Consider the following 24,804-nt stretch of genomic DNA (forward strand, 5'->3'; position numbering starts at 1 on the left):
AGTGTGTATGTGTCTGTATGTCTGTATGTGTCTGTATGTGTGGGTGTCTGTGTGTGTGTATGTCTGTATGTGTCTGTGTGTGTGTATGTGTCTGTATGTCTGTATGTGTGGGTGTCTGTATGTGTCTGTGTGTGTGTATGTCTGTGTGTGTGTATGTCTGTGTGTGTGTGTGTGTGTCTGTGTGTGTGTGTGTGTCTGTGTGTGTGTCTGTGTGTGTGTCTGTCTGTGTGTGTGTCTGTCTGTGTGTGTGTGTATGTCTGTATGTCTGTGTGTGTGTGTCCGTGTGTGTGCCTGTGTGTGTGTGTCTGTGTGTCTGTCTGTGTGTGTGTGTGTGTATGTCTGTGTGTGTGTGTCCGTGTGTGTGTCTGTGTGTGTGTCTGTGTGTGTGTCTGTGTGTCTGTCTGTGTGTGTGTGTGTGTGTGTGTGTGTGTGTGTGTGTGTGTGTGTGTGTGTGTGTGTGTGTGTGTGTGTGTGTGTGTGTGTGTGTGTGTGTGTGTGTGTGTGTGTGTGTGTGTGTTGCTCAAAAGTTGCTGTGAGGAAGACATACAGTTTTACTCCAACATTCTAGTCAAATAAACTGACTCCGTCTTTGTTGCTTTTGAACTTTGGCTGTACTGTACCAAAGACTGGATCTATGCCAGACAGACACAGAGACAGAGGTCAGAGACACAGAGACACAGACAGAGACAGAGACAGACAGACAGACAGACAGACAGACAGACAGACAGACAGACAGACAGACAGACAGACAGACAGACAGACTGAGACAGACAGACAGACAGACAGACAGACAGACAGACAGACAGACTGACAGACTGACAGACTGACAGACTGAGACAGACAGACAGACAGACAGACAGACAGACAGACAGACAGACAGACAGACAGACAGACAGACTGACAGACTGACAGACAGACGTCTCTCTCGCTGTGTCCCAGAATATTGTGATAATAACCTGATGTTGTAGCTGTACTGGGCCAACTCGAGTTGTCATAAAAAAAACAATTGCACACCCTCGGCCATTGTAGAATTAACTCAAAATAATGTTTACAACCACAAATAACAATAACTGTAGCGACCCTGTGTTTATAAACGTGAATATCGACTTTGCCACTATGCTTTTGTGGCACAGTAGATGCCACGCAGGGCTATGGGCCAGAAGGTTGAGAGTTCACTGATGAGCTAACTCTTCCTGTGTGAGAGCAGTCGCTGGGAGACGAGAAGTACAGGGAGTGAATATTTTATAAATAATGGACAACAAAACACGGACAGCATCTGGACAGTTGGAACAAAACGACTTCAATGCAGACACGGGGATCAAACTGAGGAAGTGACAGATATTGGAGAGGCAATCAATAAGGTAATAGAGTCCAGGTGAGTCCCATGAAGCGCTGATGCGCGTAACGATGGTGACAGGTGTGCGTAATGATAGGCTGCCTGGCGCCAGAGAAGGGGAGAGGGAGCAGGCTTGACAGTACTTCCCCCTCTAGGGGCGCCACCCGGCGTTCCCACCTGGGCGAGCCTGATGAGCCGGCTGAGGCATGATGTGGGATGGGAGCCTGCCTTACGCAACCAAGGCAAGAAAAACCTTGATCCAGCTGAGGCATCCCCGGTTCCGACATCACCAACCCCAACAAAAAAATCTCCCTGATGCTTCCAATATTGGTGTCTGCATTCTATGAGGACAGACGCTGGGAGACGAGAAACAGGGACAAGGAGTGAATATTTAATAAATAATGGAAAATAAATAAAACAAGGACAGTGTCTGGACAAGGGGAACAAAACAATATTAATGAAGACACGGGGATCAAACTGAGGAAGTGACAGATATTGGGGAGGCAATCAATAAGGTATTAGAGTCCAGGTGAGTCCCATGAAGCACTGATGCGCGTAACGATGGTGACAGGTGTGTGTAATGATGGGCCGCCTGGCTCCCTCGAGCACCAGAGTGGGGGAGAAGGCGTGACATCCTGCCTGTTTCATTAGACACTACGACCAGAGTTCGCTGCAGACACGGGGCAAGTTAATTATTTGTTAATTAAACGAAAGCACTGCCGCAAAAACAAATCTTTGTGACATGTGTAATGGAAACGGCATATTCCTCTGAAATGGCATATTCCTCCGTTCGACAGATTTTTTCTTTTGTCTAACTTTCTTTATTGTGACAAACGATGATGATTGCTGAATCATTTTTAAGGTGCGAGAGGCACGTGATGTCATCACGTAACTACAAAGCTCCAATCCACATTGAATTCTAAATGCCTACTGCTTGAAAAACTATAAACTAAATTCAGCATAAAAAGAAACGTCCCTTTTTCAGGACCCTGTCTTTCAAAGATAATTCTTAAAAATCCAAATAACTTCACAGATCTTCATTGTAAAGGGTTTAAACACTATTTCCCATGCTTGTTCAATGAACCATAAACAGTTAACGAACATGCACCTGTGGAACGGTCGTTAAGACACTAACAGCTTACAGACGGTAGGCAATTAAGGTCAGTTATGAAAACGTAGGACACTGAAGAGGCCTTTCTACTGAAAAACACCAAAAGAAGGATGCCCTGGGTCCCTGCTCACCTGCTTGAACGTGCCTTAGGCATGCTGCAAGGAGGCATGAGGACTGCAGATGTGGCCAGGGCAATAAATTGCAATGTTCGTACTGTGAGATGCCTAAGACAGAGCTACAGGGAGACAGGACAGCTGACAGGACAGTTGATACAATAGGCTGAGAGAGGCTGGACTGAGGGCTTGTAGGCCTGTTGTAAGGCAGGTCCTCACCAGACATCACCGGCAACAACGTCGCATATGGGCACAAACCCACCGTCGCTGGACCAGACAGGACTGGCAAAAAGTGCTCTTCACTGACGAGTCACGGTTTTGTCTCACTAGGGGTGATGGTCGGATTCGCGTTTATTGCCCGAAGGAATGAACGTTACACCGTGGCCTGTATTCTGGAGCTGGATTGATTTGGAGGTGGAGGGTCCGTCATGGTCTGGGGCGGTGTGTAACAGCATCATAGGACTGAGCTTGTTGTCATTGCAGGCAAATACAACACTGTGTGTTTTGGCTTCTTCCTTGCTGAGCGGCCTTTCAGGTTACGTCGATAAAGGACTCGTTTTACTTTTGTACCTCCTTTTGTACCTGTTTCCTCCAGCATCGTCACAAGGTCCTTTGCTGTTGTTATGGGATTGATTCACACTTTTCGCACCAAAGTGTGTTCATCTGTAGGAGACAGAACGCGTCTCCTTCCTGAGTGGTATGACAGCTGCGTGGTCCCATGGTGTTTATACATGCGTACTATTGTTTGTACAGATGAACGTGGAACCTTCAGGCGATTGGAAATTGCTCCCAATGATGAACCAGACTTGTGGAGGTCTATCATTTATTTTCTGAGGTCTTGGCTGATTTCTTTGGATTTTCCAATGATGTCAAGCAAATAGGCACTGAGCTCTCCAATATTTGCTGTACGTGTTGTGGCCTTCCCAACGAAGTGCTTGTGATAAAATATAATCCATTGCAATTCTATTAAAGTGTGATGTGTACGATCCCCCGAAGTTAAATTATTCTCTCTGGTGTAGTATTTATAGAATATAAAACTTTTTTTTAATGTCTGTTCAGACAGTAGGATACTTTGGGGAATATAATATTTTTATTTTCCTAATTTTGGCAACATTATTCCAGCACCCCCATTTACCCCTGCTTCCTGCTGCTAAGAGTTTGCTTTACACAAGTGTGCTTGGACTACCTTGGTCTTCAGCGCAGTAAGAGTTAAGGATATGGGAAGTAGCCATTAACTGATCATAAACAAAATGTTATAAAGTTCACGTGTGTGGCTCAAAGCTAATTTCTGGTATTGTTGTGTAGCCAGTGGGGTGTACTGATTTCGTTACACATAAATACGCTTATTTTTGAGTTTGCCACACCAATATTTCGTGTTAAAATCACCGCGGGCCATACAAGATGCCTAAGATTCAAAGGGTGTACTGTCTGTCCTGTAACTTCACAACTTCATATGAGTTTCTTCGTCGTGTTTTTCTCACAATTTTCTCCGATTCCAAAATGGTTGAAAGGGGCTCAAATATCCAGCTCCTGTGGCTCGCTCGAGACATTCCAACCAAGTCACGCGGAAGGGTGTTTTAAAGTGTGATGCGTACGCCAATCAAACGGTAAACTCTACTTTCAAGGTTCCTATTGGTGTGTCCTTAAATTGTGGGCGGAGACGCGACCTTATAAATAAATGTGAGTCTGTGATGCTGTAAGACTTTAGACAGTGTGGAGAGTGGTCGGACCAAGTGGCTGGAAGTAGATATATACCTGCCTGGTGCAAACTCAACTGAGTCTTTTCTTTAAGCAGGTAATAATACGGGCGCCATTATCATCAACTGACTAGCTCCGTTGTTCGTTTAGTTTATCAACAAAACAATTTATACAGGTACTGTGGCCGCCCTACAGATAAATCACGATAATTTAAAAATGAATTGAGTAGGCTACTTTTCACAAATTAACATTTGTCAGGAAAGGGAAAAAAAACCCCTGCATTTTGTTGTCGGAAAAAAAGTATTTAATATGGATATGAACGTCTTTGAGACTAAGGTTGGGGAAGTGTAGCCTACGTTGTGTCCTTCATTCGGGGGATATACACACCGTTTCTATTTAATTGAAGGTGAACTTGACTAAAATAATTTCGACACTACTCAATCTTTTCTACAGGCAAAAAGAAACCCCTCCCGAACATGAGTAAGGACACCGAGGTCGATATGAAGGATGTTGAGTTGAACGAGTTGGACCAGGAGAAACTACCGATGACCGGCGACGGACCGGGGGCTGAGAAGAACGGAAACTTGAAGCAGAAGGTACCGGAGGAGGATGTTAAGTTTACCGGGCTGTCGAAGGAAGAGCTCATGAAAGTCGCTGGCACACCCGGGTAAGTTAGCGGGTTGGTTGTTATCTTATACTTTAAAAAAAAAAAAACGGTAACTATCTTAAATTCAACTTAATGTTGCTAGAAATAAATTAGCTTAATATGCAATGTAGTTATGTATAATGAACAAAAATATAAATGGAACATACAACAATTTAAAAGATTATATTAAGTTACAGTTCATAAAGGAAAATCAAACAATTGAAGTAAATTCATCAGGCCCTAATCTATGGATTTCACATGACTGGGCAGGGGCAAAGCCAACACCCTCCCAGGCCCACCCACTGGGGAGTCAGGCCCAGCCAATCAGAATGAGGTTTTCCCCACAAAAGGGCTTTAATACAGACCAAAATACTCGACAGCAACACACCCTCCCCCTTTCACCACCTCAGACAATCCTGCAGGTGAAGAAGTTGGATGTGGAGGTCCCGGGTTGCCGTGGTTACATGTGTTCTGCGGTTGTGAGGTCGGTTGGACGTACTGACCAACGATCTAAAACGATGTTGGAGGCGGCTTATGGTTGTGAAATGAACATTCAATTATCTGGCAACAGCTCTGGTTGACATTCCTGCAGTCAGCATGCCAATCGAACGCTCCCTCAAAACTTGAGACATCTGTGGCATTGTGTTGTGTGACAAAACTGAACATTTTAGTGGCCTTTTGTCTCCAGCACAAGGTGCACCTGTGCAATAATTAAGCTGTTTAATCAGTGTAATAATTAAGCTGTTTAATCAGCATAATTGGCAAAGGAGAAATGCTCACGAACAGGAATGTAAACAAATTTATGCACAAAATGTGAGAGAAATAATATTTTTGTGCGTCTGGAAAATGTCTGGACTCGTATTTCAGCTGATGGAAAATAAGACCAACACTATGTTGGGTTTCTATTTTTTGTTCAGTATACAATTGAAACTTATTTTATCCTATTTCCGCCCCTCTCCTCCTCCTCTGTCTTCCCTCCAGGTGGGTGAGGACACGCTGGGTGCTCCTGGTCTTGTTTTGGTTGGGCTGGGTGGGGATGCTGGCTGGGGCCATAGTGATCATCGTCCAGGCCCCCAGGTGTAAACCCATACCTGAGATGAACTGGTGGAACCAGGGTCCTCTCTATCAGATCGCTGACCTGGACGCCTTCAACCACGACAAGGGAATCAAAGGTGAGGGTATTCCTACACACAGCATTATGGGTAATGTAGTAGATCATACTGGTGGAACCAGGGTCCTCTCTGCCAGATCTCTGACCTGGACGCCTTCAACCACGACAAGGGAATCAAAGGTGAGGGTATTCCTACACACAGCATTATGGGTAATGTTGTAGATCATACTGGTGGAATCAGGGTCCTCTCTATCAGATCGCTGACCTGGACGCCTTCAACCACGACAAGGGAATCAAAGGTGAGGGTATTCCTACACACAGCATTATGGGTAATGTAGTAGATCATACTGGTGGAACCATGGTCCTCTCTGCCAGATAAAACAGGACATCATACACACAGCATTATGGGTAATGTAGTAGATCATACTGGTGGAACCAGGGTCCTCTCTGCCAGATCTCTGACCTTGATGTCTTTAACCACCACATTAGAGTCAAATTAAAGGAAATGTACAGAGGATTCAAGCAATGGACGTGATTTAGAATGTCAGGACGTGATTTAGAATGTCAGGACGTGATTTAGAATGTCAGGACGTGATTTAGAATGTCAGGACGTGATTTAGAATGTCAGGACGTGATTTAGAATGTCAGGACGTGATTTAGAGTGTCAGGACCTGATTTAGAGTGTCAGGACCTGATTTAGAATGTCAGGACGTGATTTAGAATGTCAGGACGTGATTTAGAATGTCAGGACGTGATTTAGAATGTCAGGACGTGATTTAGAATGTCAGGACGTGATTTAGAATGTCAGGACGTGATTTAGAATGTCAGGATGTGATTTAGAATGTCAGGATGTGATTTAGAATGTCAGGACGTGATTTAGAATGTCAGGACGTGATTTAGAGTGTCAGGACCTGATTTAGAATGTCAGGACGTGATTTAGAATGTCAGGACGTGATTTAGAATGTCAGGACGTGATTTAGAATGTCAGGACGTGATTTAGAATGTCAGGACGTGATTTAGAGTGTCAGGACCTGATTTAGAGTGTCAGGACCTGATTTAGAGTGTCAGGACCTGATTTAGAGTGTCAGGACGTGATTTAGAATGTCAGGACGTGATTTAGAATGTCAGGACGTGATTTAGAATGTCAGGACGTGATTTAGATTGTATGGACGTGATTTAGAATGTCAGGATGTGATTTAGAATGCCAGGATGTGATTTAGAATGTCAGGACGTGATTTAGAATGTCAGGATGTGATTTAGAATGCCAGGACGTGATTTAGAATGTCAGGACGTGATTTAGAATGTCAGGACGTGATTTAGAGTGTCAGGACCTGATTTAGAATGTCAGGACGTGATTTAGAGTGTCAGGACCTGATTTAGAATGTCAGGACGTGATTTAGAATGTCAGGACGTGATTTAGAATGTCAGGACGTGATTTAGAATGTCAGGACGTGATTTAGATTGTATGGACGTGATTTAGATTGTATGGACGTGATTTAGAATGTCAGGACGTGATTTAGAATGTCAGGACGTGATTTAGAATGTCAGGACGTGATTTAGAATGTCAGGACGTGATTTAGAATGTCAGGACGTGATTTAGAATGTCAGGACGTGATTTAGATTGTATGGACGTGATTTAGAATGTCAGGATGTGATTTAGAATGCCAGGACGTGATTTAGAATGTCAGGATGTGATTTAGAATGTCAGGATGTGATTTAGAATGTCAGGACGTGATTTAGAATGTCAGGACGTGATTTAGAATGTCAGGATGTGATTTAGAATGTCAGGATGTGATTTAGAATGTCAGGACGTGATTTAGAATGTCAGGACGTGATTTAGAATGTCAGGACGTGATTTAGAATGTCAGGACGTGATTTAGAATGTCAGGACGTGATTTAGAATGTCAGGACGTGATTTAGAATGTCAGGACGTGATTTAGAGTGTCAGGACCTGATTTAGAGTGTCAGGACCTGATTTAGAATGTCAGGACGTGATTTAGAATGTCAGGACGTGATTTAGAATGTCAGGACGTGATTTAGAATGTCAGGACGTGATTTAGAATGTCAGGACGTGATTTAGAATGTCAGGACGTGATTTAGAATGTCAGGACGTGATTTAGATTGTATGGACGTGATTTAGAATGTCAGGATGTGATTTAGAATGCCAGGACGTGATTTAGAATGTCAGGACGTGATTTAGAATGTCAGGATGTGATTTAGAATGTCAGGACGTGATTTAGAATGTCTGGACGTGATTTAGATTGTATGGACGTGATTTAGAATGCCAGGACGTGATTTAGAATGTCAGGACGTGATTTAGAATGTCAGGACGTGATTTAGAGTGTCAGGACGTGATTTAGATTGTATGGACGTGATTTAGAATGTCAGGACGTGATTTAGAATGTCAGGACGTGATTTAGAATGTCAGGACGTGATTTAGAATGTCAGGACGTGATTTAGAATGTCAGGACGTGATTTAGAATGTCAGGACGTGATTTAGAATGTCAGGACGTGATTTAGAATGTCAGGAATGTCGTGATTTAGAATGTCAGGACGTGATTTAGATTGTATGGATTGTATGGACGTGATTTAGAATGTCAGGATGTGATTTAGAATGCCAGGACGTGATTTAGAATGTCAGGACGTGATTTAGAATGTCAGGACGTGATTTAGAATGTCAGGACGTGATTTAGAATGTCAGGACGTGATTTAGAATGTCAGGACGTGATTTTGATTGTATGAACGTGATTTCGATTGTATGAACGTGATTTCGAATGTCAGGACGTGACGTGATTTAGGATGTCAACAGCCTATTTGATCCCAAAGATGTGAAAATAGACCGAGTCTGTTTTGTCTTGTGGTTGTAATTTGCCCAGTCAGTCCGTTAGGATGGGGTGCTGAGTGTCTGTCGACCGTCTCATGACTCCAGACTGCCCAGCGCCTGGTTTCCCAGAAGTATCTAAATGCTAAGTTAAGCCTTAGAACCTGCTTAGGAGCATCGTTGAATCTTTGAGCTGTTTCCAGAAACCATCGTTACTAAAGTTGCACTTGGAAACGCTGGTTATTTATCGACTACCTCAGACCACTGGTTGAACGGTGTGTAGTTGGATGTGTTTCTCCCTACTTTATACACACGAGATTTCTGTTAAACAAAGAATCCAGATGTTTATTTGTTTGCGGTGACCACTGATAACTTCACGATGAAGTTGACTACAAATGCAAAGTTGCCAGTGTCTTTGCAATTGTTAGAAACAAGCGAAGGGTAACAATAGGTTTCAAAATAAAAACCCTAGACGACTGCATTTACATAAATGAGCCTATGTCACGTTCATTCAATTGAGTTTCATTTAGCTATTATGGCTACCGACCGTCAATCCTTTTTGCCTTAATATATTTCCTGATGTGTAGCCTAACGTATGCAATGGTGTGCCAAATCTAGAGTTAGTGCGTTATTAATATTGTAAGCGTTACAATAAGCTGCCAATAGGTGATACTATCTCTCTAGGAGCTGATCCGTGGTCAGTATTGTGGAATAATTTAAATTTGAAGGAAAAGATTTGAACGACGAAAGCTGACCTGAGAGCAGCCACTGCCTTTCGATCCTGTCAGTATCGACACATTTCTCTCTTTATTTTTTAAATTTAACCTTTATTAACGAGGCAAGTCAGTTAAAGAACACATTTCTTTTTTTATATTTTATTTTTTAAATTTAACCTTTATTTAACGAGGCAAGTCAGTTAAAGAACAAATTCTTATTTACAATGACGGCCTGGGAACAGTGGGTTAACTGCCTGTTCAGGGGCAGAACGACAGATTCTTACCTTGTCAGCTCAGGGATTCGAACTTGCAACCTTTCGGTTACTAGTCCAACACTCTAACTGCTAGGCTACCTGCCACCCCCGTGCCTCAACAATGCTCTTACCGAATGTTATCGCTGCATGGTGTCTTGGGAAACACATGTTACATCTTCGGAGGCATTGTGGGAAAGATGCATTGTTTAAACACCGGGGAGCCTAAGTTCCATCACAATGGGGAAGACCGGGGCCTCTAGCCTTCTGACAGCTGTTAGCCAAGTCAGCAATCTGACTCAGTTTGGTCTAAAACACTCTCTTCCCCTTTCTGATAGAACAGACAAGTAGTTGTCATTTAGTAGTTTATTAAAAGGAAAGACTTGGCTAAAATAAGTTCAGAAATCTCCCCGCATTTCTCCCGTAATATGTTCAACGGAATGGAAGAGAAACCTGTTTCCTAATGTTTTGACTAACAGCAAACTGATTGTCGACTCAGACAATTATTCTCTTTTCTCTCTCTCTCTCTCTCTCTCTCTCTCTCTCTCTCTCTCTCTCTCTCTCTCTCTCTCTCTCTCTCTCTCTCTCTCTTGTCTCTCTTTCCCTATATTCTCTCTCTCTCTCTCTCTCTCTCTCTGTCTCTCTCTCCCTCTATTCTCTCTCTCTCTCTCTATTGTCTCTCTCTCCCTCTATTCTCTCTCTCTCTATTGTCTCTCTCTCCCTCTATTCTCTCTCTCTCTCTCTCTATTGTCTCTCTCTCCCTCTATTCTCTCTCTCTCACACACACACACATGAAGGTGACTGGTCTTTTTATTCTGTTTTCCCATCACACCGACTGAAGGAGAGATGTTCAACCTACCACTTTTTTAAACTTTCCTCTTTTGTCATGTTTCTGCCCTCTCACCTCTCCCTTTCCCCCTTCTCTCTACTCCTTTACCTTTGTCATTCACTCTCTCCCTCCTGACAATCTCTATTCTCTCTCCCTCTCCCCTTCTATCTCTCTCTCTCTCTCTCTCCCCTTCTCTCTCTCTCTCTCTCTAGGTGTAGTTGAGGTACTGGACAGTCTGAACCAGTTGAAGGTGAAGGGCCTGGTTCTGGGGCCTCTTCACACTGTCCAGCAGGACCAAGCAGACACCTTAGACCTGGTCTCTATGGACCCCGGGGTAGGAACTGACCAGGACCTGCTAGTTTTGCTGGACAAGGCACACAAGAAGGGTAAGTGATCTGTTTGGCCCATTGGGCTGACTGAAACTGGATCTCGTTAACAGCCGTTTGTCTCTGACCTGAGCCCGGTCTCTGCTGACAGGAGAATCACAATGGACCTTGGGGTCTGAACAAAACGCTTGAAGTACTCGCCACCTTGGTTGAACTCTCTTTTGAATGATCTCCTCCTGACTGAAGCCCTCTCATTTACCTCCTCCTGTCAGGTATCTCTGTGGTGTTGAATCTGACCCCTAACCCTGGAGCTGACCCCTGGTTCAGTCCTGATCACTTACCTAAAGTACTGGACAAACTCAGGGTGAGACTGTGTGTGTGAGAGAGAGGGATCTGTGCCATTCTGAAAACTTCATTATCTCTTCTGTCCTCCAGTCTGTCTCTCTGTGTTTAAATGAAAACCCTTCATTATCTCTAGTCTCTCTCTGTGTTTAAATGAATACTCTTCATTATCTCTTCTGTCCTCCAGTCTGTCTCTGTGTTTAAATGAATACTCTTCATTATCTCTTCTGTCCTCCAGTCTGTCTCTCTGTGTTTAAATGAAAACTCTTCATTATCTCTAGTCTCTCTCTGTGTTTAAATGAATACTCTTCATTATCTCTTCTGTCCTCCAGTCTGTCTCTCTGTGTTTAAATGAATACTCTTCATTATCTCTTCTGTCCTCCAGTCTGTCTCTCTGTGTTTAAATGAAAACTCTTCATTATCTCTAGTCTCTCTCTGTGTTTAAATGAATACTCTTCATTATCTCTTCTGTCCTCCAGTCTGTCTCTGTGTTTAAATGAATACTCTTCATTATCTCTTCTGTCCTCCAGTCTGTCTCTCTGTGTTTAAATGAATACTCTGCATTACCTCTAGTCTCTCTGCGTGTTTAAATGAATACTCTGCATTACCTCTAGTCTCTCTGTGTGTTAAAATGAATACTCTGCATTACCTCTAGTCTCTCTGCGTGTCTCTGTGTGTCTCTGTGTGTTTAAATGAATACTCTGCATTACCTCTAGTCATTTAGCCGTGTCTCTGGTCTGTTTATGTGTAGTGACCCACCTCTCCTGTCGTAGTGAAATGTGTAAGGCAACTTTTCTTTATGCGTGTGATATAATGGTTACTCCAGGATGCTGCGGAACACTGGCTGGGGATGGGCGTGGACGGTCTGCAGGTGTGCGGCCTCGCTGCTGCCAGCGCCTCTTCTGATTGGTCCAAGTTCCAGGATGTCGTCCAGGGCAACAGGACGGAGGTGGACGTGAAGAATAGGTAACTATAAGTCACACAGCAGCTGGACAGAGACAGGCAGGCCTTACTGATTTACACCCCTGGACTTGATTCCGTCTGGTTCATAGCTTAGTCCAGACATGTTGTTTTGATTATTTGTGGTGTCAGGGGAGAGACGAGGGTTACTGAAAGGCTGTAGTTGGATCACAGCTCAATAAAGTTTGGGGGAACAGAGGGGACCATGCAGTGGCCTTGAGGCGATGTTCTTTCTGCCTCCTGGTGGTCAACTGGTGATACTGCAGGAGGCTCCTGGACATTAAGAAGTACTGTTAGGTAGTCACTGTCTGAGTCTAAACGGAAATGAAATGTTATTCAAAACACAATCTCTCTCCCCCTCTCTCCCCCCCTCTCCCCCTTTCCCTCTCTCCCTCTCTCTCTCTCCCTCTCCCTCTCTCCCCCCTCCCCCTCTCCTCTCTCCCTCTCTCCCCCTCTCCCTCTCTCCCCCTCCCCCTCTCTCCCCCTCCCCCTCTCTCCCTCTCTCCCTCTCCCCCTCTCTCCCCTCTCCCCCCCTCTCTCCCCCTCTCTCCCTCTCTCCCTTTCCCCCTCTCTCTCTCTCTCTCTCTCTCTCTCTCTCTCTCTCTCTCTCTCTCTCTCTCTCTCTCTCTCTCTCTCTCTCTCTCTCTCTCCCCTCTCTCTCCCTCTCTCTCCCTCTCCCTCTCTCTCCCTCTCTCTCCCTCTCTCTCCCTCTCTCTCCCTCTCTCTCCCCTCTCTCTCCCTCTCTCTCTCCTCTCTCTCCCTCTCTCTCTCTCTCTCTCCCTCTCTCTCTCCCTCCACCTCTCCTTTCTCCCCCTCTCCTCTCTCCCCCCTCCCCCTCTCCTCTCTCCCTCTCTCTCCCTCTCTCTAGAGCTCTAATAGGAGTGGTTGATGGTCAGGACTCCTCTGCCGTCTCTCAACTTCTCAACTCTTCTGGTGTGGATCTGATACTGTCTGATGTCCTTACCAAGGCAAACTCCGGTAACTGAACATTTATTATTATTATTATTCAAACAAGACAAACCAGTGAATGTTACCTCAGAATAATTAGGAGAAAGGATAAGACAAAGTCCCTGTTGTTCACGTTAAAAGAAGTCCTTGGGAAATATTAGTCTGTAATTCGAGATGTTCCCAACCTGTGTGTAACATGCAGGTATCGAGAGAGCGAAGTCCATCCACGGCCTGGTGTCGACCCAGAAACAGAGCTCTTTAGCCTGGGGGCTAGGAGGTAAGAGAGAGAATGGTCTTTAGCCCTGGGGGGGCTAGGACGTAAGAGAGAGAATGGTATTTAGCTCTGGGGGTCTAGGACGTAAGAGAGAGAATGGTATTTAGCCCTGGGGGGCTAGGAGGTAAGATAGAGAATGGTATTTAGCCTGGGGGCAAGGACGTAAGAGAGAGAATGGTATTTAGCTCTGGGGGTCTAGGACGTAAGAGAGAGAATGGTATTTAGCCCTGGGGGGCTAGGAGGTAAGATAGAGAATGGTATTTAGCCTGGGGGCAAGGAGGTAAGAGAGAGAATGGTATTTAGCCCTGGGGGGGCTAGGACGTAAGAGAGATAATGGTATTTAGCCCTGGGGGGGCTAGGAGGTAAGAGAGAGAATGGTATTTAGTTCTGGAGGGGCTAGGAGGTAAGAGAGAGAATGGTATTTAGCCCTGGGGGGGCTAGGAGGTAAGATAGAGAATGGTATTTAGCCATGGGGGGCTAGGAGGTAAGAGAGACAATGGTATTTAGCCCTGGGGGGGCTAGGAGGTAAGAGAGAGAATGGTATTTAGCCATGGGGGGCTAGGAGGTAAGAGAGAATGGTATTTAGCCCTGGGGGGCCAGGAGGTAAGAGAGAGAATGGTATTTATCCCTGGGGGGGCAAGGAGGTAAGAGAGATAATGGTATTTAGCTCTGGGGGGGGGTAGGAGGTAAGAGAGAGAATGGTATTTAGCCCTGGGGGGGCGAGGAGGTAAGAAAGAGAATGGTATTTAGCCCTGGGGGGCTAGGAGGTAAGAGAGAGAATGGTATTTAGCCCTGGGGGGGCTAGGAGGTAAGAGAGAGAATGGTATTTAGCCCTGGGGGGGCTAGGACGTAAGAGAGATAATGGTATTTAGCCCTGGGGGGGCTAGGAGGTAAGAGAGAGAATGGTATTTAGCCCTGGGGGGGCTAGGAGGTAAGAGAGAGAATGGTATTTGGCCCTGGGGGGGCTAGGAGGTAAGAGAGAGAATGTTATTTGGCCCTGGGGGGGGGCTAGGAGGTAAGAGAGAGAATGGTATTTGGCCCTGGGGGGGCTAGGAGGTAAGAGAGAGAATGTTATTTGGCCCTGGGGGGCTAGGAGGTAAGAGAGAGAATGTTATTTGGCCCTGGGGGGGGGGGGGCTAGGAGGTAAGAGAGAGAATGTTATTTGGCCCTGGGGGGGCTAGGAGGTAAGAGAGAAGATGGTATTTAGAAGTATTCGTTTGAGCAAACCACAAAATACAACTTTAAAATAGATCTTCTGTTTTAAACCCCCCCCTCCCCTCCCCCAAAACAGGCAGTTTGGGGAACCATCTGGCTTCAGTGGTGGAGAAACCAGAACTGGTGCGTCTTTACCAGCTCATGCTCTTCACGCTGCCTGGGACACCTGTCTTCAACTACGGAGATGAGTTGGGGCTCGTGGACCAGGTGAGGAGCGATGGTGGTGAACAGGAGAAATCTGCCGATTGGAGGAGAACCATTTGGACACACGGGTCTATTTATTTGTGCAAAAAAAACAAAACGTATTGGCAATGGAAAACGAGTGAAATTTCCAAGTGTGTTGATTAACAATGTAAAAAAAAAAAAACGTAATCAAGCATCAGAGAGAACTGAGACCTTTTTACCACCTCGGTAATATTTACAGAACACTTCCTGGTCTGATGTTAAACTCTTCTCTCTCTCAGGGCTCCACCTCTCCGAAGATGCTGTGGGACACTGAGGAAGAGGAGGTTGCAGAAGGAGCTGTGAAGAACGAGACAGCCGAGGTACAGACTTGGTTATACCTCCCTCTAGTGGTAGAAGTGTAGTACAGGTAACTGTTAAAATGAAGCTGTTCCGACGCGTGGGCCTTTCACCTCGCGTTTCCTTTGTTTTGACTGTTACCTGAACATGTATTCTGTTTTATTCATATGTAGTCACATGTTTTAACTGAGAAGGCTAGTTAAACGCTACAACCCTTGCACTAGCAACCTGCACTAGCAACCTGCACTAGCAACCTGCACTAGCTACTTGCTCTACCAACATGCACTAGCAACCTGCACTAGCAACCTGCACTAGCTACTTGCTCTACCAACATGCACTAGCAACCTGCACTAGCTACTTGCTCTACCAACATGCACTACCAACATGCACTAGCTACTTGCACTACCAACCTACACTAGCAACCTGCACCATCTACTTGCTCTACCAACATGCACTAGCTACTTGCACTACCAACCTGCACTAGCAACCTGTACTAGCAACCTGCTCTACCAACCTGTACTAGCTACTTGCACTACCAACCTGCACTAGCAACCTGCACTAGCTACTTGCTCTACCAACATGCACTAGCTACTTGCACTACCAACCTGTACTAGCTACTTGCACTACCAACCTGTACTAGCAACCTGCACTAGCTACTTGCACTACCAACCTGCAGTAGCAACATGCACTAGCTACTTGCACTACCAACCTGCACTACCAACCTGCACTAGCTACTTGCTCTACCAACATGCACTAGCTACTTGCACTACCAACCTGCACTAGCAACCTGTACTAGCAACCTGCTCTACCAACCTGTACTAGCTACTTGCACTACCAACCTGTACTAGCAACCTGCACTAGCTACTTGCACTACCAACCTGCAGTAGCAACATGCACTAGCTACTTGCACTACCAACCTGCACTAGCAACCTGCACTAGCTACTTGCTCTACCAACCTGCACTAGCAACCTGCACTAGCTACTTGCTCTACCAACCTGCACTAACTACTTGCTCTACCAACCTGCACTAGCAACCTGCACTAGCAACCTGCACTAGCAACCTGCACTAGCTACTTGCTCTACCAACCTGCACTAGCTACTTGCACTACCAACCTGCACTAGCAACCTGCACTAGCTACTTGCTCTACCAACCTGCACTAGCTACTTGCACTACCAACCTGCACTAGCAACCTGCACTAGCTACTTGCTCTACCAACCTGCACTAGCAACCTGTACGAGCAACATTGACCAGCAACATTGACTAGCAACCTGCACTAGCAACCTGCACTAGCAACCTGCACTAGCAACCTGCACTAGCAACCTGCACTAGCAACCTCCCCCCTCCTCTCGATTCTCTCTGTGTCTGTGTGTACTGACACGTGACGTATAGTATAGTATGGTATAGTATGGTTTAGTATGGTATGGTATGGTATAGTATGGTATGGTATGGTATAGTATGGTATGGTATAGTATGGTATGGTATGGTATAGTATGGTATGGTATGGTATAGTATGGTATGGTATGGTATGGTATAGTATGGTATAGTATGGTATGGTATGGTATAGTATGGTATAGTATAGTATGGTATGGTATGGTATAGTATGGTATAGTATGGTATGGTATGGTATAGTATGGTATAGTATGGTATGGTATGGTATAGTATGGTATGGTATAGTATGGTATGGTATAGTATCGTATGGTATGGTATAGTATGGTATAGTATGGTATGGTATAGTATGGTATGGTATAGTATGGTATGGTATAGTATGGTATAGTATGGTATGGTATGGTATAGTATGGTATAGTATGGTATGGTATGGTATGGTATGGTATGGTATAGTATGGTATAGTATGGTATGGTATAGTATGGTATGGTATGGTATGGTATAGTATGGTATAGTATGGTATGGTATAGTATGGTATGGTATAGTATGGTATAGTATGGTATAGTATGGTATGGTATGGTATGGTATAGTATGGTATAGTATGGTATGGTATAGTATGGTATAGTATGGTATGGTATAGTATGGTATGGTATGGTATAGTATGGTATGGTATAGTATGGTATAGTATGGTATGGTATAGTATGGTATGGTATAGTATGGTATGGTATAGTATAGTATGGTATGGTATGGTATAGTATGGTATAGTATAGTATGGTATGGTATGGTATAGTATGGTATAGTATGGTATGGTATGGTATAGTATGGTATGGTATAGTATGGTATGGTATGGTATAGTATGGTATGGTATGGTATGGTATAGTATGGTATGGTATAGTATGGTATGGTATAGTATGGTATGGTATAGTATGGTATGGTATAGTATGGTATAGTATGGTATGGTATAGTATGGTATGGTATAGTATGGTATAGTATGGTATAGTATGGTATGGTATGGTATAGTATGGTATAGTATGGTATGGTATAGTATGGTATAGTATGGTATGGTATAGTATGGTATAGTATGGTATGGTATGGTATGGTATAGTATGGTATGGTATAGTATGGTATAGTATGGTATAGTATGGTATGGTATAGTATGGTATAGTATGGTATGGTATGGTATAGTATGGTATGGTATGGTATGGTATAGTATGGTATAGTATGGTATAGTATGGTATAGTATGGTATAGTATAGTATGGTATAGTATGGTATAGTATGGTATGGTATAGTATAGTATGGTATAGTATGGTATAGTATGGTATAGTATAGTATAGTATGGTATAGTATGGTATAGTATGGTATAGTATAGTATAGTATGGTATAGTATGGTATAGTATGGTGTGGTATAGTGTGGTATAGTGTGGTATGGTATAGTATGGTATGGTATAGTATAGTATGGTATGGTATAGTATGGTATGGTATGGTATAGTATAGTATAGTATGGTATAGTGTGGTATAGTATAGTATGGTATGGTATAGTGTGGTATAGTGTGGTATAGTGTGGTATGGTATAGTATGGTATGGTATGGTATAGTATGGTATAGTATAGTATGGTATGGTATAGTATGGTATAGTATGGTATGGTATGGTATAGTATGGTATGGTATGGTATAGTATGGTATGGTATGGTATAGTATGGTATAGTATGGTATGGTATAGTATGGTATGGTATAGTATGGTATAGTATGGTATGGTATGGTATAGTATGGTATGGTATAGTATGGTATAGTATGGTATAGTATGGTATAGTATGGTATGGTATGGTATAGTATGGTATAGTATGGTATGGTATAGTATGGTATAGTATGGTATGGTATAGTATGGTATAGTATGGTATGGTATAGTATGGTATGGTATAGTATGGTATGGTATAGTATGGTATGGTATAGTATGGTATAGTATGGTATGGTATAGTATGGTATGGTATAGTATGGTATAGTATGGTATGGTATGGTATAGTATGGTATGGTATGGTATAGTATGGTATAGTATGGTATAGTATGGTATGGTATAGTATGGTATAGTATAGTATGGTATAGTATGGTATAGTATGGTATGGTATAGTATAGTATGGTATGGTATAGTATGGTATAGTATAGTATAGTATGGTATAGTATGGTATAGTATGGTATAGTATAGTATGGTATAGTATGGTATAGTATGGTATGGTATGGTATAGTGTGGTATAGTGTGGTATGGTATAGTATGGTATGGTATAGTATGGTATAGTATGGTATAGTATAGTATGGTATGGTATGGTATAGTATGGTATGGTATGGTATAGTATAGTATGGTATAGTGTGGTATAGTATAGTATGGTATGGTATAGTGTGGTATAGTGTGGTATAGTGTGGTATGGTATAGTATGGTATGGTATGGTATAGTATGGTATGGTATGGTATAGTATGGTATAGTATGGTATAGTATGGTATGGTATAGTATGGTATAGTATGGTATGGTATGGTATAGTATGGTATAGTATGGTATAGTATGGTATAGTATGGTATAGTATGGTATGGTATAGTATGGTATAGTATGGTATAGTATAGTATAGTATGGTATGGTATGGTATAGTATAGTATGGTATAGTATAGTATAGTATGGTATGGTATAGTATGGTATAGTATGGTATAGTATAGTATAGTATGGTATAGTATGGTATAGTATAGTATAGTATGGTATAGTATGGTATAGTATGGTATAGTATGGTATAGTATGGTGTGGTATAGTGTGGTATGGTATAGTATGGTATGGTATAGTGTGGTATAGTATGGTATAGTGTGGTATAGTATGGTATGGTATAGTATGGTATAGTGTGGTATAGTGTGGTATAGTATGGTATAGTATAGTATGGTATAGTGTGGTATAGTATAGTATAGTATAGTATGGTATAGTATGGTATAGTATAGTATGGTATAGTATGGTATAGTATGGTATGGTATAGTATGGTATAGTATGGTATAGTATGGTATGGTATAGTATAGTATAGTATAGTGTGGTATAGTGTGGTATAGTATGGTATGGTATAGTGTGGTATAGTGTGGTATAGTGTGGTATGGTATAGTATGGTATAGTATGGTATGGTATAGTATGGTATAGTATGGTATAGTATGGTATAGTATGGTATAGTATGGTATGGTATAGTATGGTATAGTATAGTATGGTATAGTATGGTATAGTATAGTATGGTATGGTATAGTATGGTATAGTATGGTATAGTATAGTATGGTATGGTATAGTATGGTATGGTATGGTATAGTATGGTATGGTATGGTATGGTATAGTATGGTATAGTATGGTATAGTATGGTATGGTATAGTATGGTATAGTATGGTATAGTATAGTATGGTATGGTATAGTATGGTATAGTATGGTATAGTATGGTATAGTATGGTACAGTATAGTATGGTATAGTATGGTATAGTATGGTATAGTATGGTATAGTATAGTATGGTATGGTATAGTATGGTATGGTATAGTATGGTATAGTATGGTATAGTATGGTATAGTATGGTATAGTATAGTATGGTATAGTATGGTATAGTATGGTATGGTATAGTATGGTATAGTATGGTATAGTATAGTATGGTATAGTATGGTATAGTATGGTATAGTATAGTATGGTATAGTATGGTATAGTATAGTATAGTATGGTATAGTATGGTATAGTATGGTATAGTATAGTATAGTATAGTATGGTATAGTATGGTATAGTATGGTATGGTATGGTATAGTATGGTATAGTATGGTATAGTATGGTATAGTATGGTATGGTATAGTATGGTATAGTATGGTATAGTATGGTATAGTATGGTATGGTATAGTATGGTATAGTATGGTATAGTATGCTATAGTATGGTATTGTATAGTATAGTATGGTATAGTATGGTATAGTATAGTATGGTATGGTATAGTATGGTATAGTATGGTATGGTATAGTATGGTATAGTATGGTATGGTATAGTATGGTATGGTATAGTATGGTATGGTATAGTATGGTATAGTATGGTATAGTATAGTATGGTATGGTATAGTATGGTATAGTATGGTATAGTATGGTATGGTATAGTATGGTATAGTATGGTATAGTATGGTATGGTATGGTATAGTATGGTATAGTATGGTATAGTATAGTATGGTATAGTATAGTATGGTATGGTGTGGTATAGTATGGTATGGTATAGTATGGTATAGTATAGTATGGTATGGTATAGTATAGTATGGTATGGTATGGTATAGTATGGTATGGTATAGTATAGTATGGTATGGTATGGTATAGTATGGTATAGTATAGTATAGTATGGTATGGTATAGTATAGTATGGTATAGTATAGTATGGTATGGTATAGTATGGTGTGGTATAGTATGGTATAGTATAGTATGGTATGGTATAGTATGGTGTGGTATGGTATAGTATGGTATAGTATGGTATGGTATAGTATGGTATAGTATAGTATAGTATGGTATGGTATAGTATGGTATAGTATAGTATAGTATGGTATAGTATAGTATGGTATGGTATGGTATAGTATAGTGTAGTATGGTATAGTATGGTATAGTATAGTATGGTATGGTATAGTATAGTATGGTATGGTATGGTATGGTATAGTATGGTATAGTATGGTATGGTATGGTGTGGTATGGTATGGTATGGTATGGTATAGTATGGTATGGTATGGTATGGTATGGTATGGTATGGTATAGTATGGTATGGTATAGTATAGTATAGTATGGTATGGTATAGTATGGTATAGTAAGGTATAGTATGGTATGGTATGGTATAGTATGGTATAGTATAGTACAGTATAGTATGGTATAGTATGGTATAGTATAGTATGGTATGGTATAGTATGGTATAGTATGGTATGGTATAGTATGGTGTAGTATGGTATGGTATGGTATGGTATAGTATAGTGTGGTATGGTGTGGTATAGTATGGTATGGTATAGTATGGTATAGTATAGTATGGTATAGTATAGTATGGTATAGTATAGTATGGTATAGTATGGTGTAGTGTGGTATGGTATGGTATGGTATAGTGTGGTATAGTGTGGTATGGTGTGGTATGGTATAGTATAGTATGGTATGGTAGAGTATGGTATGGTATAGTATGGTATAGTATAGTATGGTATAGTGTGGTATAGTATAGTATGGTATAGTGTGGTATGGTGTGGTATAGTATGGTATAGTATGGTATGGTATTGTATGGTATAGTATGGTAAAGTATGGTATAGTATAGTGTGGTATGGTATAGTATGGTATGATAGCGTATGGTATGGTATAGTATGGTATAGTATGGTATAGTATGGTATGGTATAGTATGGTGTGGTGTGGTGTGGTATGGTGTGGTATGGTGTGGTATGGTATAGTATGGTATAGTATATTATGGTATGGTATAGTATAGTATGGTATAGTATGGTATAGCATATTATAGTATAGTATATTATAGTATGGTATAGCATAGTATGGTATAGTATATTATAGTATGGTATAGTATGGTATGGTATGGCGTAGTGCAGTATAGTGCAGTGTAGTATAGTGTGGTGTACACACCCCGCTGAGTGGAGTCATCCTCCTCATCACTAAACATTACATCATTATGTAATCCCTCTCCTCTCCCCCTCCTCTCCTCCTCCCCTCTCCTCCTCTCCTCCTCCCCTCTCCTCCTCTCCTCCTCCCCTCTCCTCCTCCTCCCCTCTCCTCCTCCTCCCCTCTCCTCCTCCCCTCTCCTCCTCCCCTCTCCTCCTCCCCTCTCCTCCTCTCCTCCTCCTCTCCCTCTCCCCCTCTCCTCCTCTTCCTCCTCTCCTCCTCCCCTCTCCTCCTCCCCTCTCCTCCTCTCCTCCTCCCCTCTCCTCCTCCTCCTCTCCCCTTCCTCTCCTCCTCCTCTCCCCTTCCTCTCCTCCTCCTCTCCCCTTCCTCTCCTCCTCCTCTCCTCTCCCCTCCTTCCTCTCCTCCTCCTCTCCCCTTCCTCTCCTCCTCCTCTCCCCTCCTTCCTCTCCTCCTCCTCTCCCCTCCTTCCTCTCCTCCTCCTCTCCCCTCCCTCTCCTCCTCCCCCTCCCTCTCCCCTCCTCCCCCCCCTCCCTCCCCTCCTCCCCCTCCCCTCCCTCCCTCTCCCCCCCCTCCCCTCCCTCCCTCCCTCCCTCTCCTCCTCCCCTCCCTCTCCTCCTCCTCCTCCCCTCCCTCTCCTCCTCCTCTCCTCCCCTCCCTCTCCCCTCCCTTTCCTCCTCCTCTCCCCCCTCTCCTCCCCTCCTCTCCCTCCCTCCTCCTCCTCTCCCCTCCCTCTCCCTCCTCCTCCTCCCTCCCCTCTCCTCCTCCTCTCCTCCCTCCCCTCTCCTCCTCCCTCTCCCCTCCCTCTCCCCTCCTCCTCTCCCCTCCCTCTCCTCCCTCCTCTCCTCCTCCCCTCTCCCTCCTCCCTCTCCCCTCCCTCCTCCCTCTCCCCTCCCTCTCCTCCTCCCTCCCTCTCCTCCTCCTCTCCCCTCCCCTCCCTCTCCTCCTCCCCCTCCCCTCCCCTCCCCCTCCTCCTCCCCTCCCTCTCCTCCCCTCCCCTCCCCTCCCTCTCTCCTCCCCTCCCTCCCCTCCCTCTCCTCCTCCCCTCCCCTCCCTCTCCTCCTCCCCTCCCTCTCCTCCTCCCCTCCCTCTCCTCCTCCTCCTCCCCTCCCTCTCTCTCCTCCTCCCCTCTCCTCCTCCCTCTCCCCTCCCCTCCTCCTCCCCTCCCTCCCCCTCCCTCTCCTCCTCCCCCCTCCCCTCCCTCCCTCTCCTCCTCCTCTCCCCTCCCTCTCCTCCTCCTCTCCCCTCCAGGCCCTGAAGACTCATCGTCTGACATGTCGTTCGTGGTTTAAGACCCTCTCTGACCTGAGGGGTAAAGAACGTTCCCTCCTTCATGGGGACTACTTCCACCTCCACTCCTCCTCCGCGTCCCTTGCTTTCCTGCGTCTGTGGGACCAGAGCGAGCGATACCTGACGGCCGTTAACTGGGGCTCCGCCACCTTAACCCTGGTCCTCAACCACACAGGTATTTATTTCACTTGAATCATATTGAGACCAGACTATATCCTCAAAATGAATAAACGGTGACGCAACAACATATGAGAAGTCAAAACATGATAAAAAAAATCTACATTCCAATACTGACAGGATTTCTCCTCCTCTTCCCAGAGCTGAGCCTCCCGGAGCAGGCTAAAGTGAAGCTTAGTACTGACCCTGAGAACCTGGCTGCAGACAGCTCTGTCTCGCTGGATAAACTGCTGCTGGGACCCGGACAGGCTGTCCTATTGACCTTCCCCTTCGCTTAGGAGGGGCTAGAACAGAGACCAGGACTAGAACAGAGACCAGGACTAGAACAGAGACCAGGACTAGAACAGAGACCAGGACTAGAACAGAGACCAGGACTAGAACAGAGACCAGGACTAGAACAGAGACCAGGACTAGAACAGAGACCAGGACTAGAACAGGCCAGAATAAGAAACTACTAAACATAACTTTTACACCTGGAACAAAGGGAGAATGCAGAGAATGTTTTAGATCACAGAAAACAAGCAGAAGGAATATATAGTATAAACAGCAGTATTTAGCCAGTGCTTAAAAATATTAAATGTTCGGCCAGAATGACTATTTCCAACTGTTAAAACATTCCAGTTCAGATTTGATCAAATGTTTTTGTTTCAAAACATTTAAAAGGAACTTTTTAGTTCCATTTTTAAATTTTTTGTTTTATGACCTCTTGAGTTGAACTGTTGAAGTAGGAAAATATCAGTTTGAATTTAAAAATGTATTATTTTTTTTCCTTCAATCTGTTCATTCCATTCAGTGGAATATAATTGTTATTCAAATTGCTAGTATCGGAGAAGATTGCTAGATATTGTTCTGACTAAAACTTAAAAGGAGCAAAATAAAAGTCCTGTGTAATAATATGCCTGGTGACAATCAAGCATCGACCCTTGTCTCCTTCCTTCTTCTGATGTGTCTGTGTTCTATCTGTGGATGCCTCAGAGCTGTGCATACAGCTTGTGTGTGTACTACTTGTTCTGTATTTTGAGTGTGTGTGTGTGTGTGTGTGTGTGTGTGATATTGGCCTAATGCCACATGCTTTCCGTTAAGACCAGGCAGAGGAACATTACAGGTGTGTTAATGTCAACGACGT

General features: G+C 43.4%; 1 protein-coding gene across 1 annotated transcript; it reads left to right on the plus strand.

The window, feature by feature from the left end:
• Positions 1 to 4,247: 4,247 nt before the first annotated feature.
• LOC135516487 (amino acid transporter heavy chain SLC3A2-like) lies at positions 4,248 to 24,592 on the plus strand. Its single transcript, XM_064940829.1, has 12 exons — positions 4,248 to 4,355; positions 4,712 to 4,925; positions 5,886 to 6,076; positions 10,845 to 11,018; positions 11,231 to 11,322; positions 12,127 to 12,266; positions 13,129 to 13,238; positions 13,411 to 13,485; positions 14,774 to 14,904; positions 15,162 to 15,242; positions 23,463 to 23,676; positions 23,820 to 24,592. The coding sequence occupies exons 2-12, from the start codon at positions 4,735 to 4,737 to the stop codon at positions 23,954 to 23,956; spliced, it is 1,536 nt and encodes a 511-aa protein (XP_064796901.1). The 5' UTR covers positions 4,248 to 4,355; positions 4,712 to 4,734; the 3' UTR covers positions 23,957 to 24,592.
• Positions 24,593 to 24,804: the final 212 nt, after the last annotated feature.

Source organism: Oncorhynchus masou, chromosome 27 (genome assembly GCF_036934945.1).
Source record: "Oncorhynchus masou masou isolate Uvic2021 chromosome 27, UVic_Omas_1.1, whole genome shotgun sequence".
Lineage (NCBI taxonomy): Eukaryota > Metazoa > Chordata > Actinopteri > Salmoniformes > Salmonidae > Oncorhynchus > Oncorhynchus masou.

Bases quoted from the DNA above. Each gene is read 5' to 3' on its own strand.
- LOC135516487 (XM_064940829.1), top strand. From the start codon at position 4,735: ATGAGTAAGGACACCGAGGTCGATATGAAGGATGTTGAGTTGAACGAG. The intron at 13,486-14,773 runs GTAAGAGAGAGA...CCCCCAAAACAG, and splicing joins TTTAGCCTGGGGGCTAGGAG to GCAGTTTGGGGAACCATCTG. The intron at 15,243-23,462 runs GTACAGACTTGG...TCTCCCCTCCAG, and splicing joins TGAAGAACGAGACAGCCGAG to GCCCTGAAGACTCATCGTCT.